Here is a 19,981-nt window from a genome sequence, read left to right on the forward strand (position 1 = left end):
TGCTAAATCTATTTCCATGTCTTCTTTAGAGGCAATGTCAGCCCATGATTTTTTTGGTAGGCTACTCAGGCTTCCTTATTGGACAGCTAAGAGTGTGCTGATTGGGAAAGCATAATCTGCTTTAGTTTGTTTGGTGGTTTTTGTAGGAGAATCAGTCTTTTTAGAAGATTCTTTTGGAGCTCCAGATTGCTGTGTCGATGACTCAACAATTTGGATTGCTTTTTGAGTCGATGACTCAATGGGGGTGGATGACCCAGTAGAGGTAGATTTTGAACCTGCCAAAGCAGCTTGTGATTTTGATTTGTTAAGAGTCAGGGCAAGCCTAACTCTTCCGCCTCTGGATGTTCCTCTCCTGGAAGGGGTAGTTGCCTTTCTAGGCATTTTTTCACTTATCCTGTAAATATTCACGGGTAAGGTAATCAGGAAGAGAATTGGAGGTGCCTTTGAGATATTCTATATCAAAATCAAAAACACTCAAAATTGCTTGTCATCTTGCAAAGATCTGCTTTGAGGCAAGATTTTTAACATCTTTTTGTAAAATTTCTTTAGCAGACTTACAGTTTACTCGAATAAGAAATTTTTGATTTAGTAAATTAGATTGAAATTTTGAAACGCATAAAACAATTGTTAAAACTTCTTTTTTAACAGTTGAATAATTCTGTTGTGCAGAATTCTAATGTTTTGAAGTATATGCAATGATATGCTCATACGACTCAATTCTTTGTTTGAGAATGCCACCATAACCAATATCAGAGGCATCAGTTTCAACAATTTTGAAAGCTTGATGAATAAGAAAATAGAGACAATTTATCTTCCTAACTATTTTTAATTTCTTTGACGACATTAGTGTGAACATCAATTCAAGAAGGAGGATTCTTCTTAAGCCTATCATGTAAAGGCTTAATAATATTGTTGAGGTGTGGAATGAAATCACCTACATAATTGAGACATCCTAAAAACCTTTGGAGTTGGGTTCTGTTTAGGATTCTATCAGGAAATTTATCAGCAAATTCAATAGATCTACTGATAAGAATAATGGTTCCCTGGTGAATATTATGACCAAAGAATCTAATATTGGTTTGAAATAGATTAATTTTGGATTTGGAAACAGCAAGTCCGTTGTGCTTGATAATGTTGATAAAAATATTTATGTGTTTGAAATGTTGATCAATGAAATGAGAAAATATCAAAACATCATCAATGTAAACAATGATAAATTTTGAATAAGGATTGAAGATGTCATTCATAATTTTTTGGAATTTTGAAGGGGCATTTTTTAAACCGAAAGGCATAACATTCCATTCGTAATGCCCGAAGGGGACGGTGAAGGCAGTTTTGTACCTATCACTTTCACAGATTTGAATTTGCCAGAATCCAGATTTCATATCAAATTTTGAAAAAATCTTAGCAGAATTTAATCTGTTAAGAAGATCTTTCTTGTTGGGTATAGGATGTCTAATCCATTGAAGATCTTAATTGAAGGGTTTGTATTTGATAACTAATCTAGGAATTCCTCTCTCAATTTTTGCTGGTTTATTGGCATAGAAAGCAGAGCAAGACCAAGGCTCTTACTTTTTCTGATAAGGTTCTTGTCTAAGAGATCTTTAATCTCTTTCTGGCAATAATGGATGAGCTCTTCATTCATTTGAATTGGCCTAGCCTTGGTAGGTATTTGGCTATCTTTGAAACCTGACTCATAAGGAAGACTAACAATGTATTTCTTCCTATTCCAGAATGCGCTAGGCAGGTCAGAACAGATAGAAGTTTGTATATTTCCTAAAAGGGATTGGATCTTCTTCTGAAGCAAAGGACTTTATAATTGCTTTTCAATGCTAGCAAAAGAAACTTCTTCTTTTAGAAAATTAATTTTATTAATTTTATTTTAGATAGAATTGATATTTTTAGTAATAGGTTTACTAGAAAATTTGAAAGTTATTTGCTTTCCTAAATGAAAAGTGAAAATTCCATCTTTCGAAATTTGTAATAGGAAGAGGGCTTTAATAAGAGTGTTCCCAAAATAACTTCATTTTTCAGATTTTTCACAAGAAAAAAGTTTGTTTCAATTTTAAGCCTTTGATTTTCAATCACAGCTTTAGAAAGCTTATAATTAATTTTGAGTTTTGAACCACTAGCAGTGTTAAGTTTTTCAGAAATTTTTTAAAAATACTTTGTAGGAATTAAACCTTCTAAAATACAGTTTGAATCAGCTCCTATATCAAAGAGGACTAAAGTATCAAGAACAAAATCATCGATAATGATTCTGATATTAATGTAAAATTTTTGAATTTTGACCTTGTTGATCAAACACATAAAGGTTTCTTCAAGATTATCAAAATCAACCTTTACAGAATCATTATCTTCAGGAAGTTGTTCTTTCTCAATATCAGATTCGTCATCTAATTGGGAAAGAATAACTTGATGAATTTGTTGTTGTTCTCTAATCTCCCTAATCTCTTTCTTGAGATTGTTAATCTCAATCTGGAGATCCTGAATAGTGGTTGGTTTGATATTAGAATTCTTTTCTAATCTTTTGAAAATGTTTGTTATGTCAAATTTATTTGTAGTAAAATATTCTTTGGTTTCTAAAACTTCTTTGAATTTATTTAAAAATTCTTTCCTCTCTTGAGGATCAGAAATGGAACTTATAGCTTCAAAAAGAAGATCTTGTTCTTTTGTTAAAACATTAATTTCTGGAGTATCATCACTGTCAGAAGAAGAGATTTGATCATCGTTTTGGATTTGATTGACATCTTCATTAGATTCTTTAACAGAATCATCATCTGAAGATTCCATAAGGAGATTGTTAATTTGGTCTTCTATAGAAGGCTCAAGATTAAGACTGCTAATTTTCTTTTTCAACCTACAGTACTTACTGATATGGCCGGATTTACCACAGTTATAACAGGTTACACCTGTTCTGGGTTTTTTGGGAATATTGGTGGAGATACACTTTCTCCTTGTTTCTTGGAAGGAGGTTTCCTATTGTACTTCTTCTTGTAAGGCTTCTTGTAGGTTTCTGCAGCCTCTTTCTTAGGAGCCTGTTTCTTCTTTTTGGTGGAGCAAGATGAAAGACCAAATTGCTCGCAGAAAGATCCTAAATCTTTCTTATTCAAGGCTCTCTCTTTGGCAAGTTGTTTCTGAAGTTTATCCTTTTGACAAACTTTAATGGCATTATGGATGATAATGACAATAAGTTGACCATAGTCATAACTGTCATAATTAATCTCTCCACTAGGGGAATTACTTCGGAGTTTACTCCTAATAAAATCTCTGAAAAATTTTAGAAGCCCATCCAGATATTTTTCTTTCCAATAGGCTTGATTACAGTCTTATCTGGTTAAGACCCTAGACATAAAGGTATCTCTATACCACTTAAAATGTTCTAAGGATTTACACCTAAAGTTGGAAAGAAGCTCACCCGACCTTTCTCTCCATAAAGAAGGGTCACCAAGAAAGTGTTGGGAGATGGTGTATAACAAGGTATATACAGCATCAGGGAGGTGTTCATTATCGTTGACAATGGTTTTACCTTTATTGTCAATTTTTACTGCAGAGAGGATATTATTTCTATCAGCCTCAGTGAGATAATTATTCCATCATCCTTTGAGTTGGCCAGTAAAACCTGCAACTAGAATATAAACAATTGTGTCTTCAGGCATATTTTGATTGGTAAAATATCCCATAGCGACAACAGACATGTTTTGAAGTTTGTCAATGATATTATATTCAGATAATCCATCGATATTCCAAATATAAATATCATTAGAATTAAAACTTAGGATAAAATCATGTCTATCCTCAAGAATGAGATCAGGAGCAGTGGCTCTATTGTAATAGAGTTTGGAAGAGTTTTTCCAGTTATTTACTGGATTGATGGCAAGAATGGAATCTGTTTCAGAATTTTGTTCTGAATCAACTTTAGAAATGACATTAACAGTTTTGGCAAGAGATCTATCCTAGGTTTGGCGCTAGACCATTCAGAGGCTTAGGGAGTATCAGGAACAATAGTGAGCAGACTAGTAATCTTACTGAGTAGCTCATTCTGATTGTCATCTATGGCTTTGGCCTTTTCTTTCTGTCTAAGTTCAAAGATTTTCTGTTTAGCTTTGGCGCTAATCTTAAAAGGTTTGAACAAAGGTTTTTCTAATTGAGGTTGGGAAGAAGAAGAAGCTATATCTTCAACTTTAGATTTAACAGGATTAACAGAGATTTTTTCTCCTAAAACCTAAAGGTATTTGTTTGTGTAATTGGCCTGTTCCATGAGGCCTTGGATATCGTTGGGAGTGATAGACTCATCAGGATTTTTAGTTTTGAAAGGAGTAGCAGTAACATGATTACCGCTTTTATCTTTCAGGTTGGGTAACTGATATTGGGTAGTGGGTGGCAGATCACTTTGAACTATTTGTCCATCTTTAATCTGTCAGGAAATAACATTAGCAGAGGAAGTGCTGATAACATCTTCTTGCCAAGGATAATCAATATTATTATGAATGGTATAAGCATGATACCAATCAAAGAAAGGGATATTTTGTTTTACTTTTTCGAGAAATTGATAGAATTTTTCTTGGATATCGGACCTGTCTTTTCCCTTATACTTCTGAAAGAACTACTCTCTTTGAGGTTTCCATTCCTCAGAGTACAAATCTTTCCTAAGAGTTTCCTTATCTATAATGAATTTATGAAATAACATCATAAGACTCATTAAGGGAGGAGTAAGTTGGAGATTGGATACTCTGGTTTTCTTCTTCCTTTTCAGAGGTCTGGTAGACATTTCTAGGAATCCTAGAAGAAGTATCTAAACCCTGAAGATTTATGAAAGGGTCATGATTAATGGACCTAGGGATATCAGGTCTAACGTAAGATCTAGAAGAAAAAGATCTTCTAGCAGAAACAAAATCAGATCGATTGCTGTAAGTTCCTTGAAGAGAAAGAATTTCTCCTATCGAAGGTTATTTCAACCTTTCCATAATTATCCTGCGAAATATCTTGTATTTGAGGAGCAGGTCGGAGAATACTGGGTGAGGCTTTATCCATAATCCATTTTTTTGGAAGAGTAACCTTATCCCACTTGATGATTCTAGGAAGAGAGATGTTGGCCTTTGTCATATCAGTGATAAACAAAGTAGTCTCACCTCTTTGTGGTTTAAGAAGGACTCTAGAAATACAAAAGTTCATGACCTTATACTGAATCCTATAAATAAGAGCTGCGGGAATAGATCCCTCTTTCATGTCTAGCCCATGAAAGCAAATGTTGAGAAACAAAGAGTCTAGAATGTGTTCATCCATAAGACTCACCGTCTTATTGGAAAAACAATTAAAATATATCGGACCTTGACCGAGACTAGTTTCAACTGTTCCTATAAGAGAATCGTCAAACTTATTGTGACGGATATCTCTAAGACATATTAAGACAGCAGCATTTATGCCTATATCTATCAGAGGTTTGATTGCTACTTGAACACATCCTATGTGAAAGTATTTGTATTTTCTTTTGTGATCATTGAGAGATGATTTAGACAGGAGATGAAATTCTTCTCCTATACCTTTACCTAAAAGGATATTATTCTCAACAGTCTTGATGATATAATCAGAACTATTTTTCTTAAATTGATCTTCAGGATCATATAATGTATCCTGAAGAATGACTGTGATGGTCCAGTCATCCATACTCTGGTTGATATATTCGAATCGAACTTCTTCATCGAAGAGATTATGTTTGGGTGTGATTTCAGAAGAATGTTTCTCTTGATCATTAAAGAGATTATTTTTAATTGGAAAGGAGGAGGAGGAACTAGACCCAGAACGGAAGGAAATACGGGTGGAGCGCAAAAGGCAGGACATCATAAAATAAATTCTGGCACATCACCCTCATTTGGTTCCACAACAATACATCTGTTAATTATTTATAACTTATTCAACTAGATCTGGTTATTTGTGAATTTTTTTTTTTTTTTAATTTACAAATTCTGAAATTCTTTTACCATAGCCACCAGCTTCTTATGTTCTTAGCTTCTTTTGAATACAGCATCGTCAAATTAGCTTTACTGTCCTTTAACCACACGGGACTTACTGCTACAGCTCTATTCAAAAGAACTAAGAACTGTTGTACTTCTAGTAAAAGATTTTCATAAACAAAGAACTGTACAAAAGCAATATTTCAGAACCATTAGTTCGTGGCGTTGTTACAGACAGGGATGACCATTACAAGTCTCACCTGAAAGGCCTGTCAGCTGTTCAGCCTATAAACCATTATTACAGAAATTTCATAAAAAAAATTTAAAGTCCAGATTCAGAAGAACATGGTTATAAATAATCAACAGTTATATTCCTACTTCCCCATCAGGCTCTGATACCAGATAACCCGAAGTCGATCAAAGAGAAATAAAATAGACTAAAAAAAAAGTAGGTAATAGAAGGACTATTAATAAATATATATATATATATATATATATACATATATTTATTAATATAAATGTATGTGAATTGCTATATATTGGTGTTTTATTTATATGATGATGATGATGTAGATATGTGCATTTGACTATGTTATGAAGCTAAGATGTGTGTAGGAATATATGTGATTTGATTGAGATTATTTGACTTGTGATTGGGTTGGATTGATTGAAAAATAGGCTAAATGTATGTTGAAAGAGTGTTCTCGTTGTAGCGAGAAGGTACTAGGAAAAGGGCGTGAATCTGTTGCACTCTCGCTGTAGCGAGAGAACTCTCACTGCAGCGAAAGAGCGACTGAGAGAGGTACATTTCTGAGTGCAATCCGCTGTAGCGAGATTTTACAGAAATCAGGGTGTAAATTCGTCTAAGACTTTCGCTGTAGTGAGAGGGAGTGTCGCTGTAGTGATGGATGTTCCGCTGTAGCGAGCGCATCACAATCAGAGGAGTATTTGTTAGGTTTAAGATTTGAAAAATTCATTTTTCATTCCTCTCTTTGAAATCCCTTCAATTCTCTCAACTCAAAACCCTATTTCACTGATTAAATTGCCTCCAAAGTTGTTTGAAAGCTAGACTGAAGGTAGAAATTGTGTTTGTAACGCTTGGAAGTAAGTTCTATGGATTAGGATTCCAGTTTTTCATCCATTTGATTTCTCGATTTCTTATGGAATTTTTTATGTGTTTAGGATGAAATTCGTGTGGAAAACGTTTTCATTGTTGATTTTGTGATTGAGTCTTCATTTTGAGGTAAGCGGAGACTCTACCCTATTTCTTTTTACTTGAAAATTCGTTTATATAGTTATTTTTAAAGTTGTGATTGAAATAGAACGTAGAAAGGTGTGCATTTGGATGAAAATGACTTGATTGTGATTGGATATAGTGAAAATCTTGTGTGGAACTTAGTGTGATTGACAGTGAGAAATGTGTGTGATGAATAGTGAATGTTATGTGTGATGAAATGAATGATTGTAGGGAGATTGTAATCAAAATTGTGTGATTGAATATTGTGCTATAGAATATGGGTGTGTGAGCCTTTGATTGCGAATGAATATGAGACAAATGAAATGTGTGTGGAAGGCACGATGAACTATGAATATGAAATGTGTTCGAAATGTTGGAAAACTATGAATGGTTCAATGTTACACTGGGGATATGGAAGATGGGGGCAGTATAAATACCTTGGGGAAGAGAAGATGGTGGTAACACTAACAGTGAGTGTGGATATATCACAGGCCACACACTCTCCTTCTGACTTAGCCTCTGACTAACACCTTTACTTGGAGGACTCAGTACCACACACGTTGTATCCGTGGAGCGAGAGTTATCTGGCGACCATCCGTGGTGTGAACTGAGTAAGTTCTTGAAGTTGAAGGCATCAAGAATCTGTGATCACAGTGCCACAGTGAGCGTGACTAGTGTGCAGTGAGCGCACGTGAGTATTTTGTGATAATTGTTTAATGGTGCAGTGAGTGCACCTGTTTGTGATTGAGAATGAAATGATGGAATTAATGCCTTGTACTTGTTAATGCATGATTTAAAATATGTTAAAAAATTTGTGGAATGGGTAAGGTGAGACTCTATACTTGTTTGTGTGTGTGTGTTAGTGTAGAGTACTCACTCTTACATTTATTTTTCAGGTGACCAAGACGATCAGCATCGGACTCAATGAAGAAATAGATGATACTGCTATAGAACTTAGAATATTTATTTTTGGAATTAAAATGTATTAATTAAGTTCTGTAGTAATTATCGATTCAAACTTGTAATCTATTTTTATTTTAAAATACTTTATTAAACTATGTATTGGAAACCGTTTGAATAAAAAAAAATTATTATTTCTATTTTTGTGAAATTGATTTATTTGAAAATCAAATTAAGTTGTTACACTTTCAAGTATCAACTTTGGACGTTTAAAGTTCCTACTCCAGCCTTAGAAGGTTCTGAAAGGCCTTCTATGTTATAACTCTCAGTGATTAAAGTGTCAACGTGGAAGAAGGCGAAAAAATTATAAAAAGCTAGAAACTCAGATCTTTTGAAATCTTTTTCTATTTTTTCATTTTTACACCTTAGAAGAGTTAGAGAGGGAAATTGGAGACAACTTTCAAGCTCTGAACCTTAAGGAACAGACTGGGGATTGGATTTATGAAGAAATTTTGCAGCTCCTCTTCTTCTAATCTTTCTTTTTCTTTTTCTTTTAGGAACATGTTTTGATTTCTTTTGATTAAAGATTGATGGATCCGATTTTGATATTGTAAATTGATTGTGGATTTGGATTTGAAGACTTTGATTATATTGAGCATTTAATTCTATCCTTAGTGCAATTCTTGGATTAACTATTCAATTGAATTGAATCTAGAGGGATTTTTATCAATGGAAGTTGAGTTAATTTCTTAGATTTGAATTAAATGTCAAGGTTATAGATATCTTAGGGATAAGAGTTCGTGATCTTGTGATCTCTTAATTTCTAATACCTAATGCAATGTTTGACTGAATTACACTTAAAGAATTAGAGTAGTTTAGTTAGATATTAAGATCAATGAGGCAAAGAATTGTCCTTTAATTAATCTACTGAAATTGATCATCAATCAATCAATTAAAAAACTTAGAGTTTAGATCTACTTCAGTTTTGCAATTGATAAAGAAGTGAATTCAATCCTAACTTCATTTACATATCATTTCATTACCAAATTCGTCATCCTATTTTGCTGTAATTTCTGATTTCTGCACTTTATTGCTTTTGTTTGTTAAATGATTCAAAATCTCTCCAAATTCGTTTAGCTCAATTAGTTATTGACAAAGTGGTAATTGATAGAACTAATTCCTGAGAATGATACTTGAGACTCAAACTGAATTCTAAATTTTATTACTTGCTACAACAACTTAGTACACTTGCTAGTTAGTGTTCTCTAATTTTGTGATAGTGGTCAAAAATCGTAAATCATGGGATTATAAAATAGATCATAAGATCCTACTAAACATGTAAAATTATACTTAAACATATATATAAGCATAAAAAATAACACAAGGAAATTAACATCTAAATCACATAATTTAATTAAACATAACTTAAAAAGTCATAGGTTCTAGATTCAATACAACACATAATTAGTCAAACTAGTACTAATCTATTACAATAAATTTTGCAACCCCCAATCAAGATAATCATCTTCTAAATAGTCATCTTTATCAATATTATCCACATTAGCCTCATCATCATTATCATCAGCAGCAGATGGAAGGTCCAAATCATCTATAGGTGTACTTACACTACCAACACCACTACTTACTTCTCTATCTTGAATCAAGTTCTCATCTAAATTCATATTTGATATTAGCTCATTCTCTTCCTCTACAATCTAATCATCATCAGAAGCAACATCCTCAATGTCAAAGTTAGATTCTTTCCTCCTCTTGATACTATTGTCTAATTTTAAGTTTGTCATGATAAATACAACATCATTCATCATTTTTTGCTTTAAACGATTTCTTTTCTTGGTGTGAACCTAAATATCAATAACATTAATCAATAATTTAACACAATAATTAAAGTAGTCCACTTGGTAGTTTTAAGAAATAACTTACTTATCATTTCAAAAGCACTCCAATTACGCTCAACCAAATGAGCTACATGTCAAGTTCAATAAACGAATGACAAATCTTTGTAACTCTCAATTTTCTCCATCATAAGATTCCCACCATTGTGCTTGAGTTTTCACTTTCATTCTAGTAATTGCTAATTTTGTACCAAAATATCCTTTTTTAGCTTTGAAATAATTCAATTGACCATCAATCTTATTCACTTCATCCATGTTTTCTATTATTTTTTCTAAACACATATAATCCACACTTAACTTCAAAATCAGCTTCAAAATTCGAAGCATAATGCAAAATTGGGTTAATGTAGTAGCCTTCAGCATGCAAAGATCTATGCAATTGGTTGTCCCATCTTTCATCAATTATCTCCCATAGTGGCATAAAACTAGAGATTAAAGAATGAAAAAAAAAAAGAGTTCTCAAACCAAAGTTATAAATTTTTAAATTAAACTAGAGTCTAATATACTTTTTTTTAACACCATTGAAATTGGTTTGAATCTTCTCCTTGGCTAGATCCATTTTCTCATAAATGAAAACCATGGCTAGCTTGTCTTTTGAATCCACCAGACGCAACACTGTAATTAAGGGATAAGCACCCCTTAAATAATTCAGAATATCTTTCCAAAACTCCTTATTTATGACTAAATTTTCTACAACTATTCCATTCTTCTTTTTGACAAACTTACTATTCTTTCATTCTTTGGATGTAAACATTCTCAATAATGATCCTTTATTATCATTCAAGCATTCCAAAGTCAAGTAAGAAGTTGCAAAACGTATAGCTACAGGTCTAATTAAATTTGTACCTTGATTAAAGCTATACAACAAAGATATAAGACAAGTTCTAGAATAGATGTAAGTTGTAATTTTTTCCCTGTTTGCAATAGTTTCTTTATGTAGCAGTATCTTCTTCTCAACATCCTCCAATATAAGATCAATGCAATGTGCAGCACATGGTGTCCAATAAAACCTTTTCCTCTTCTCCATCAACATTTCTCCTGCTGCCTTATAATTTGCAGCATTATCCGTCACAATTTGTACCACATTTGCTTCTCCAACTTCTTCAACAACATCATCTATCATTTTAAAAATTTTATCTGTTGTTTTGCATATGTCAGATGCATTAATAGACTTAAAAAATACAGTTCTTGCAGGACTATTTACCAAAAAATTAAGTATAGTCCTCCTTTTGTCAATTCATCCATCAGTCGTCATTATGGTGCATCCAGTTTTTTTCCATGTAGCTTTGTACTCTTCTAAAATGTTATTGGTCTCCTCAACTTTTTGCTTCAAATATTTTACTCAAATCTTATGATAGGATGGTGGCTTAAATCCAATACCATGTCGAGTAATCTCCTCACACATCTTTTTAAATTCTTCACTCTTCACAACATTGAAAAAAAATTGCATTATTATAAAAAAATGAAACAATTTCTAAATATGTTAAGAGTTGCTGGACTCTCAACATCACCTTATATTATTCTTTTGCCCACATTTTCAAATTTACCAACATCACCTTCTATTTCCTTTCCTTCAAGCTCTTGCTATGTGTCTGTTTTTTTTTTTACGAATTTTTCTTGCAATTTAACAACAATGTCCCACATTTGTTTACGAACATCATCAAGGACAGTCATGCAAGCTCCAACATTTTGCTTTATTCCTGCAAAATGATGTTTGAAACGATAAACTCCTCTAATATATTCATTCTCACAATACTTGCATTTGATCCTTCTAGGATCTCTAAAAACAGAAATGTTATGGTTCCACGCCACATCATTTCTTGTTCCAGCAATATTATTTGATTTTGATCTTAAATTTCCACTTCTGCCAACAATACCACTCCTTGCAACTCCACTTGATTAAATCCCCTTTCCTTTTCCACAACCACCAACTTCTTTCCTAATATTATTCGCCATGCAGCAATGAAAGAACAAAAACAGAGAGGAAATGAAGAACTGAGACCCACATAGATCCACCCACACAGAACTGAGACAGACTCACCCACGTAGAACCAGCCACACCCATGGAGAATTATGAAACAGAGTAGCGAACTAGAATAGCAAACCAGAACAGCAAACAGCAACCAAAATAAAACCAATGGGAAGAAGAAATCAGAACAACAAACACCAACCAACACAAAACCAATAGCAAACCAGAACAGCAAACACTAACCAACCAGACCAGCCTAAAACTGTAGAAGTTGCAAAATCAGAACCCAAACAGAGAAAAGATGAGAGGTTAAGTGTTTTCCAATGGTTGCACGAGAAGCACGGTTCAGAATAGAGAAGATGAGAGAATGGGGGTCGCACGGAAGAGAGAAGATGAGAGAATGGGAAAAAATTACCCTAGAGCAACTTTTAAAATCCAAGTCTAGAAACTTGCACCCATGATCGGATCGGATCGGATCGCCGATCCTACGATCCTAAGGGAGAAGATCGGGATCTCATCCGATCTTGCAGATTTGCGATCCCAAATCCGTTCAAGACCGCGAGGTAGGTTTCAGATCGTAAAATCGTACAATCTCGCGATTTTAACAACATTGGATACAAGTACTTTTTCTTTTACTGCTGGATAACAAATTTGTAAATGTTCATTTATTGCCAAGGGCTAAATCACATTTGACAAGCCTTAACTATCCAGAAAACAAGTTATTAGGAAAAGGCTCAAGATTGGTTTTACATCTCTAACACATTCCTTTATGCAAGAGTCCTTAGAGATTTAAGCATGTTCATGAACTGGCCCACCCTACTTTGAAATGAAATTCAACCTTTTATTTAAGGGAAAAGGCAAGGCAAGGATGACAAGTTTTCTTCCACATATGAACCATAAGTTAGCCTTGGTGCTACCAAACTACACTTTCTTAGGGTGGCAAGCGAGAGGTTGGTAAGATTTAATACATCAACTATTACTTATTGGCATATACTAAACCCCATTGTTGAAAATAATCCAGTTCGTAGGGAAGTAGTCACAAGCCAACCATATATTTTAAGAGAAGCAGTAAGATGCATTGCTAGTAATTTAAGGATAGGTGAGACCAGAATATTACATAGTAAAGAACACCCAGCAATAAATGGCTTTTATTCCAAAATGGGTCAAATTGAAAAACAAATTTCTCAAAATAGACTCGTATAAAAACATATTCCCTATTTAGGATAATTTTTGCTATGTCACTTCAAATATTGCACCTACAAGTGTGATACTTAATTTCTTTTAAAAAAGAATACACAAGTATTGCACCTACAAGGGAAATATTTATTTTTTCATAACAAAAAAATATGTATCACACCTGCATGTTGTAATACTTATTTTTTTATTATTTAAAAAATAAATATTTCCCTTGTAGGACACCTGTATGTTGTAATACTTATTTTTTTATTATTTAAAAAATAATTATCGCCTCCCTAGGAAGTGATACTAATTTAGTCTAGTGGGGTACATATATCACAGGCATGAAGATTTTTTTTATACCTTCATCCACATCTCGTAATCAAACCTCTAGGCTTTCAGCTCCTCCCTTAAAGTGGAATGTATTGCTCATCCTCTATCTGCCATGCAACTAGGGGCGGTGGACAAGAGCGCTTAACCTGATAAGCCCAAGAAAAGGCAGGGATTGGAAATTCCCACAAGAAGGCATGCCTTGCGCCTTCACCATTTATTTTGAAACCAAAACAAGGACGGGTCCTGGACAAATGGTCCATGCTGAATTAGTATTGGCTCCTAGGGAGGCAATATATCTCTTTTAATAATTAGAAAATAAGTATTGCCCCCTATAGGTGTGATACTAGTTTTTTAGGGGGAAAAAAAAAATTATCACATGCTACATGTGCGATACTTGGAAGTGACGTGGCAAAAATTATCCCAAATAAGAAATATTTTTTGAGCCTATTTTGAGAAATTGTTTTTCGATTTGCCCCATTTTGACAAAAAAGCTGCAATAAACCGCTCAAACAATGTTGGCAATTGCAGTTCAAGATTGGGCCATATATCATTTTGCCCTTCCTCCAACATACATCCCATATAAGGATTATTTTATGTTAAGAATAACTATAAATATATAATACAACAACTAGAAGGGACATTGCTCTTTCTTTTGTATCACTTCAATAAACATAAGAGAATATTATCCACAGTCTCTTTTATCCCTTTTTTCCTCCTTCTCTACCTAAATCACCATAATTTTGACATTTCACATTCAATTTCTTTATAGTTATCATAAACATGCTTGTTCTATAACATCCTTAATTTTACTAATTATAGACCTCTAGTAATCTCAATTAATTAGAATTTTTTTATTGCTTTGAAATTAATGTAGGAGTTAATTTAGAATTTAATCAAATAGAAATTTGTATTAAGGGACTTAAACAGGTCTAATTGATTTAATCAAGGATTGCATTATTATTCGTTAAATGAGGATGTATGTAAGGAATATTTACCTTAGGATTCAACTTAGAAATTGAGAGCACTAAAGGTAGGCTAATAGTCCATATGAAAGCTAAGGGAATTGTATGCCAAGTGTTGAATTAACTTGGACATACTTAGGAACCGAGCCTACATCCAAAAAGGCATCAATTTAAAGGCCCAAGTTATATATTTTTCATTTAGTTAGGAATCAAGTATTAGTTAGAATTGAATGGGAACAATTTGGAGGAAGTACACACATTAAATGTTTAGAAAGACGTGGAAAAATTAGCCCACTGTCAAGGAAGTTTCTAAGGATTATAGATTGATGAAAAGACTTAGGAAAGGCCAAATCAAATTAAAATTTGATGCAGCCTTTGAGAAGCTCCTAGAAGGTGGTAGGAACATCCAACCAAATCCAAGCTTAAACCAAAAATTTTCAAAAGTACAAAGGAAGGTTCTAAAGTATCTAGTGACCTGGAGATTTAGATGCAATCCAATTAGAATTGGCAATTTAATGCAACCAAAACAAGGTGACATAAAGATAGGAGAGAACCTTCCATACCAAAGCCAAATGAATGAACCATTAAGAAAGCTTGTACAAGAAGGATTAAGGGAATCCTATCCAAAGTACAACAATTAATGAACTTGGAAAAATCTAGGCCAAGGGAGACCAAATTTATGTGCCAAACCTTGGCTAAAAGCAACGTGTAAAGGCTTAAGCAATACAAAAGCTAGAGTCAAAGAGAGTCAAGGAATTATCCATGCCATTAGGGCTAAGAACTGTGACAAGGAAGCTCACCACCTAGCAAAGGAATTAACGAAAAAGGGCAACTTAGAAAGGAATCCAAAGGTTAGCAAGGTCACACGACCAAGTTTAGGGAATCTTATCCAAGTACATCACCATTAATTCTTGAAGAAAAATCTCAAGATCAAAGCCTGAGGAGCCAATGACGTGCAAAAGCTTGACCACCACAAAAGCCAAAGAATTAAAACTGGATCTTGACTAAGTCAATGAGATATCCTAAGCTATTATGACATTAAACCATGAACTAAAAGCCAAAGGAAATCCAATGAATTAGGCCAGCAAGTTACATCCAAATAGAATGCTGCAATACGTCCAAAAATGAGGGTTTACTTGGATATACTTTCTTCACTGTAAAGCTAAAGTTTTCGCAATGTTTAAGAAATTTTCTGCTTATGTGGAGAACCAATTTCATACCAGCATTACGATTTTGCACTCTGATTCTAGATGAGAGTGTCTTTCCCTTGAATATTAGCAATACTTGCAGCAACGAGGCATTATTTCTAAACGCTCTTGTCCATACACGCTTCAACAAAATGGCATTGTAGAGCGAAAGAATCAACACTTACTGGGACGCCACACAATCCTTACTCCTTCAAGCCTATATTCCCCCTCAATTCTAGTTTGAAGCTTTGACAGCAAGTGTTTTTCTAATTAATCGTCTTCCTTCTCATATTCTTGGTCTTGATTCTCCTTTTTTAGTCTCTTTAATGTTCATCCTAATTATAATGATTTTCATTCCTTTGGTTGTGCATGTTTTGTCCATTTACCACCTCCTGACCGTCATAAGCTTGGGCACAACAAGTGTTTTTTTAGTATCACTCACAAAGGATTTCTATGTTTGATGTTGTACTCATCGTTTTCATATCTCTTTATGTAGTTTTCTTTGAACATCAATATTTTTTTCTTTCTCATTCTCTTACACACATAGATTTTGTTACCCTTCCTAATTTTTTTGTTGTCTCTCGCTCTATAGAACTTTTTAAACTAGGTCGTGTATGTTAGATGCCAGCTTAACCACCACTTCTCAATGCTGATTGGCTGCTTGAGGCTACACCAATAGCTTTGTGCTAATCAAGTCAGGTGACTTGTCCACAAGATAGGTATGATTCCCAACCTACTTCTTTTACTACTACTCTATCAAACTTTCTATTCTCACAAGACGAGCTCCACACCGTTCAAGAGAACTTTACTTGGGAGTTGGGACATAATTTCATGTCCATCTAGTGTTAAACCCATTGGTTGCAAATAGATATATTTTATAAAGCTGAGTTATGATGGTACTCCAAATTGTTATAAGGCTCAATTGGTTGTTTAGGGTAACAAATAAGAGTATGGGGTGGATTATGATGAAACATTTGTGCCGATTGCCAAGATGACTACAGTCTTAAAATCCTCATTATTGCTGCTTCTAAAGGCTAGTCTCTTTACCAAATGAATGTGAAGAATGTCTTCCTTCATGGTGACTTGACAGACGATATTGAAATGATTCCCCCTCAGGGACCTCTTTTCCTCTACTTATGTAAAAGTTTAAGTGTTCCTTGTATGGCTTGCAACAGGCTTGTTGAGCTTGATTTGAAAAGTTTCAGTCCATCATTATTGGATTCTCTTTTACTTAGAGTCAATATGATTATTCTTTGTTCATTCATCATAAAGTAGTAGGTATTGTTCTAATCTATGTTCATGATATAGTTATCACTAGTTCCGATCATGCATCCATTCAGACCTCTGTTCATATGAAGGATCTTAGTTATCTTCATTATTTCTTGAGTCTTGGAAGTTCATACAGATTCCAAGGGTATTTTTCTGACTTGATCTTGATTACTTTGGCTGGTTTCGTTCTGCTGCTCGGTGGATACTCCTCTTGAGGTCAATGTTAAATATCATCATGATGAAAGTGATCGTTTGTCCTAACATTTCATTTGCAGTTCAGCAAGTGAGTCAATTCATGCACACTTCTCACCAGTTTCATTTGACTGTTGTTTGCCACATTATCCATAACTTGAAGGGCACCTCTCATTGTGATCTATTCTTTCCTACTGGCATACCTCTAACTTTGCTTGGCTATAGTGATGCAGATTTGGCTCCTTGTCCTGATACTCAGAAATCAATCACTAGTTGGTGCATGTCTCTCAATCCTGCCTTGATTTCTTGGAAAAGAAAAAAGCAATCCTAAGTTTGTAAGTCCTCCATCGAATCTAAGTATCAAATTCAAGCTATGTCTATGGCTGTTCTGAAGTTATTAGGCTTCGTGGTCTTTTGACTAAGCTTGGCTTTCCACAAACAGCTGCTAAACTGCTCTATGCTGACAATACTAGTGCAATTTAGATTGCTGCCAATCTAGTTTTTCATGAGCGCACTAAGCATATTGAGGTGTATTGTCACTCTATTTGTGAGCCCTTTGAAAATCAAGTTATGTCACTTCTTAATATCACTTTGCAACTTCAACTTGTAGATATCTTTACCGAGGCTGTTCCACATCCTCGACATTAGTTTCTCTTAAGCAAATTGATGCTTTTTGACCAGCCACATCAATTTAAGGGGGGATGTTAATAAGGGAATCTATTACTATCATTGTTTCTTATATATATTAGGAATAAAATCAATCTCTTAAGTGTATATAATTAGACTTCCTAATTTAAGTTTTACAGTTAAGAGCTCTGTATGACCTTGTACTATATAAAGAGGAACTCAGAATCAAAGAAGGCAGCAAGCCAAAATTTCTTGACAAATGCTACTAATCTTTATGCAGGGAAGTATTGGTTCAGGCATTATAGCCTATGACAGTGCAATACATAAGATATTACAAATATATCAACAATAATCAATTTTTAACAATGCTTGGAGTTAGCAATAGAGAATATGAGAACTTATGAACCAAAAATAATAGAATGAAAGTAGGAAGAACAAAACCTGGTACAACTGTGCAAGGCCAAATTGTTGAACATCCTGAATGATGATGGTGTTTGCATTTTGAATATCAAGCCCACTTTCTACTATATTTGTGCATAGAAGGATTTTTATTTCACCTAGAGCAAACTTCTCCATGGTATCCTCTAATTGCTTTGAGTATAGCTACACCAGAGAAATACAGTCATGCGCATACAATCAAAGTCAAAATATCATTGTTTGTCAACTGTCTACATACATGATGCAGACATACACTTTTGATACTAGAGAATCAAATTTCGAAGCTGATAAATACAGAGATTTTGAAGTGAGTATTTATATGATGCACTAGAGCCCTCAAAAAATTCAGGAGACATTTATCATGGTAGTGGCAGTGTGTGTTGCAGACTGGCAGTGGCACTATCAATTGCATTAAATAAAAGGAAGAAAGTTAAGAAACAATTGAAATTGTATGAGTGAAGCAGATATACTTCAGCAAAGCAAGAATTAACTAAAATTGCACTTCATGAGAAGTTCTTGACAAAGAAGCACAGTATAGTTGATGACACATCAAGCACTTAAATGGTTATATTTGTTAATGAATGACAGCCAACAAGTACAAAATACTAAGCTACACACCAGAATATAGTGCTTCCACTATGGATAGAATGAATGGGACAATAGCATTTTAATATCCATAATTAGATTACTGTATTGCAACTTCCAAATGGTAGAAACTTGTCAAACATATATTAATATCAGAGATTGAAAAGATTCTTGCCTACAAGTCTGATGGTAGCTTGTTTTTAGTCTCTGTCATGTGTGCAACAGACAAACTGATTACTTGTTTCAACAATTTAAGGACAGAGTAAAAATATCTATAGAGCCATCAAAGAAATATAAATGAGAAAGCAAAGCACAGATGTCAGATTGTAGGCCGATTGCAGGGAAGATTAAGATCTCCTCATGAAAAATAAATATTAAATTAAAAAATCAAGATAACTATGTCATTAGTAATTACTTAGCCACCCACACGCTCAGTTACAGGGTACATGTATTCAGTCAAAATTAACATGCTTCAGACCTAAGCAAAAAGTGTTGTACTATTATATCTAATATCTCCAATTTCAAGATTTCTGACATAAAGTCTGAAAATTCATTTTAGACTTGTTTATAGGCTTGCACTGAAATCATTGGTAAACTTCCATTTAATAGCACTAGTAATTTTGAGAGAGTCCATTCGCTACTATAATGATGAATAACTTAATAATTCTATTTGGATATCTGCTGACAGTCCTACTAGGTCTTGGGACACAGCAGTAGACCCGTAAAAGGAGTAACTACCTTCCCATGGGCAATGGCTATTTCCACATCCGGAAATGACTCTTCAAGAAATGACGTTACATCCTCAAGTCCTGTAACACAACCATTTTTGAGAAACCAGAGTCAATAATGTAACAAGGCCATAAATTTATATTGTATTCTAAAAATATGCATACTAATAAAATGTCAAATTGGTGATTCATACATCAAATATATGAATATATTCACTTATATAGGTAATGGGTGAGTACCTTATTAACACAAATCGCACAATAAATAAGGATATAAAAAGAATTTAGCATTCAATGCATCTGAAAAGTTTTTGTTTTTTATAATTAAGGAAAAAAAATAGTGGAAGTTGTTTCTTATAAGTATACATTAATGGCAACATCTAGTGTAATCTCCTTTTAGGTCTGAGATGGTCATGTAATTGTAGAAGTCTTGTGACAGGAGAATATCTTTCTTCAATCACATGAAAATAAATGCATTAACTGTAAATAAGATATGAAAAACTATCCTTTA

General features: G+C 33.8%; 1 protein-coding gene across 2 annotated transcripts in view; it reads right to left on the reverse strand.

Moving 5' to 3' along the window:
* LOC113861759 (ATP-dependent DNA helicase At3g02060, chloroplastic) overlaps positions 1-19,981 on the reverse strand; it is a 33,730-nt gene that overhangs the window by 7,259 nt on the left and 6,490 nt on the right. For both annotated transcript variants that reach the window (XM_027494781.1, XM_027494782.1), the window contains 2 exons: positions 19,481-19,551; positions 18,161-18,322 (listed from right to left, as the gene is read on the reverse strand). In XM_027494781.1, coding sequence (XP_027350582.1) covers positions 18,161-18,322; positions 19,481-19,551 — 233 coding nt within the window. The remainder of the gene's footprint in view (positions 1-18,160; positions 18,323-19,480; positions 19,552-19,981) is intronic.

This window comes from Abrus precatorius, unplaced genomic scaffold, assembly GCF_003935025.1.
Source record: "Abrus precatorius isolate BTA unplaced genomic scaffold, Abrus_2018 Scaffold3, whole genome shotgun sequence".
NCBI classification, from domain to species: domain Eukaryota; kingdom Viridiplantae; phylum Streptophyta; class Magnoliopsida; order Fabales; family Fabaceae; genus Abrus; species Abrus precatorius.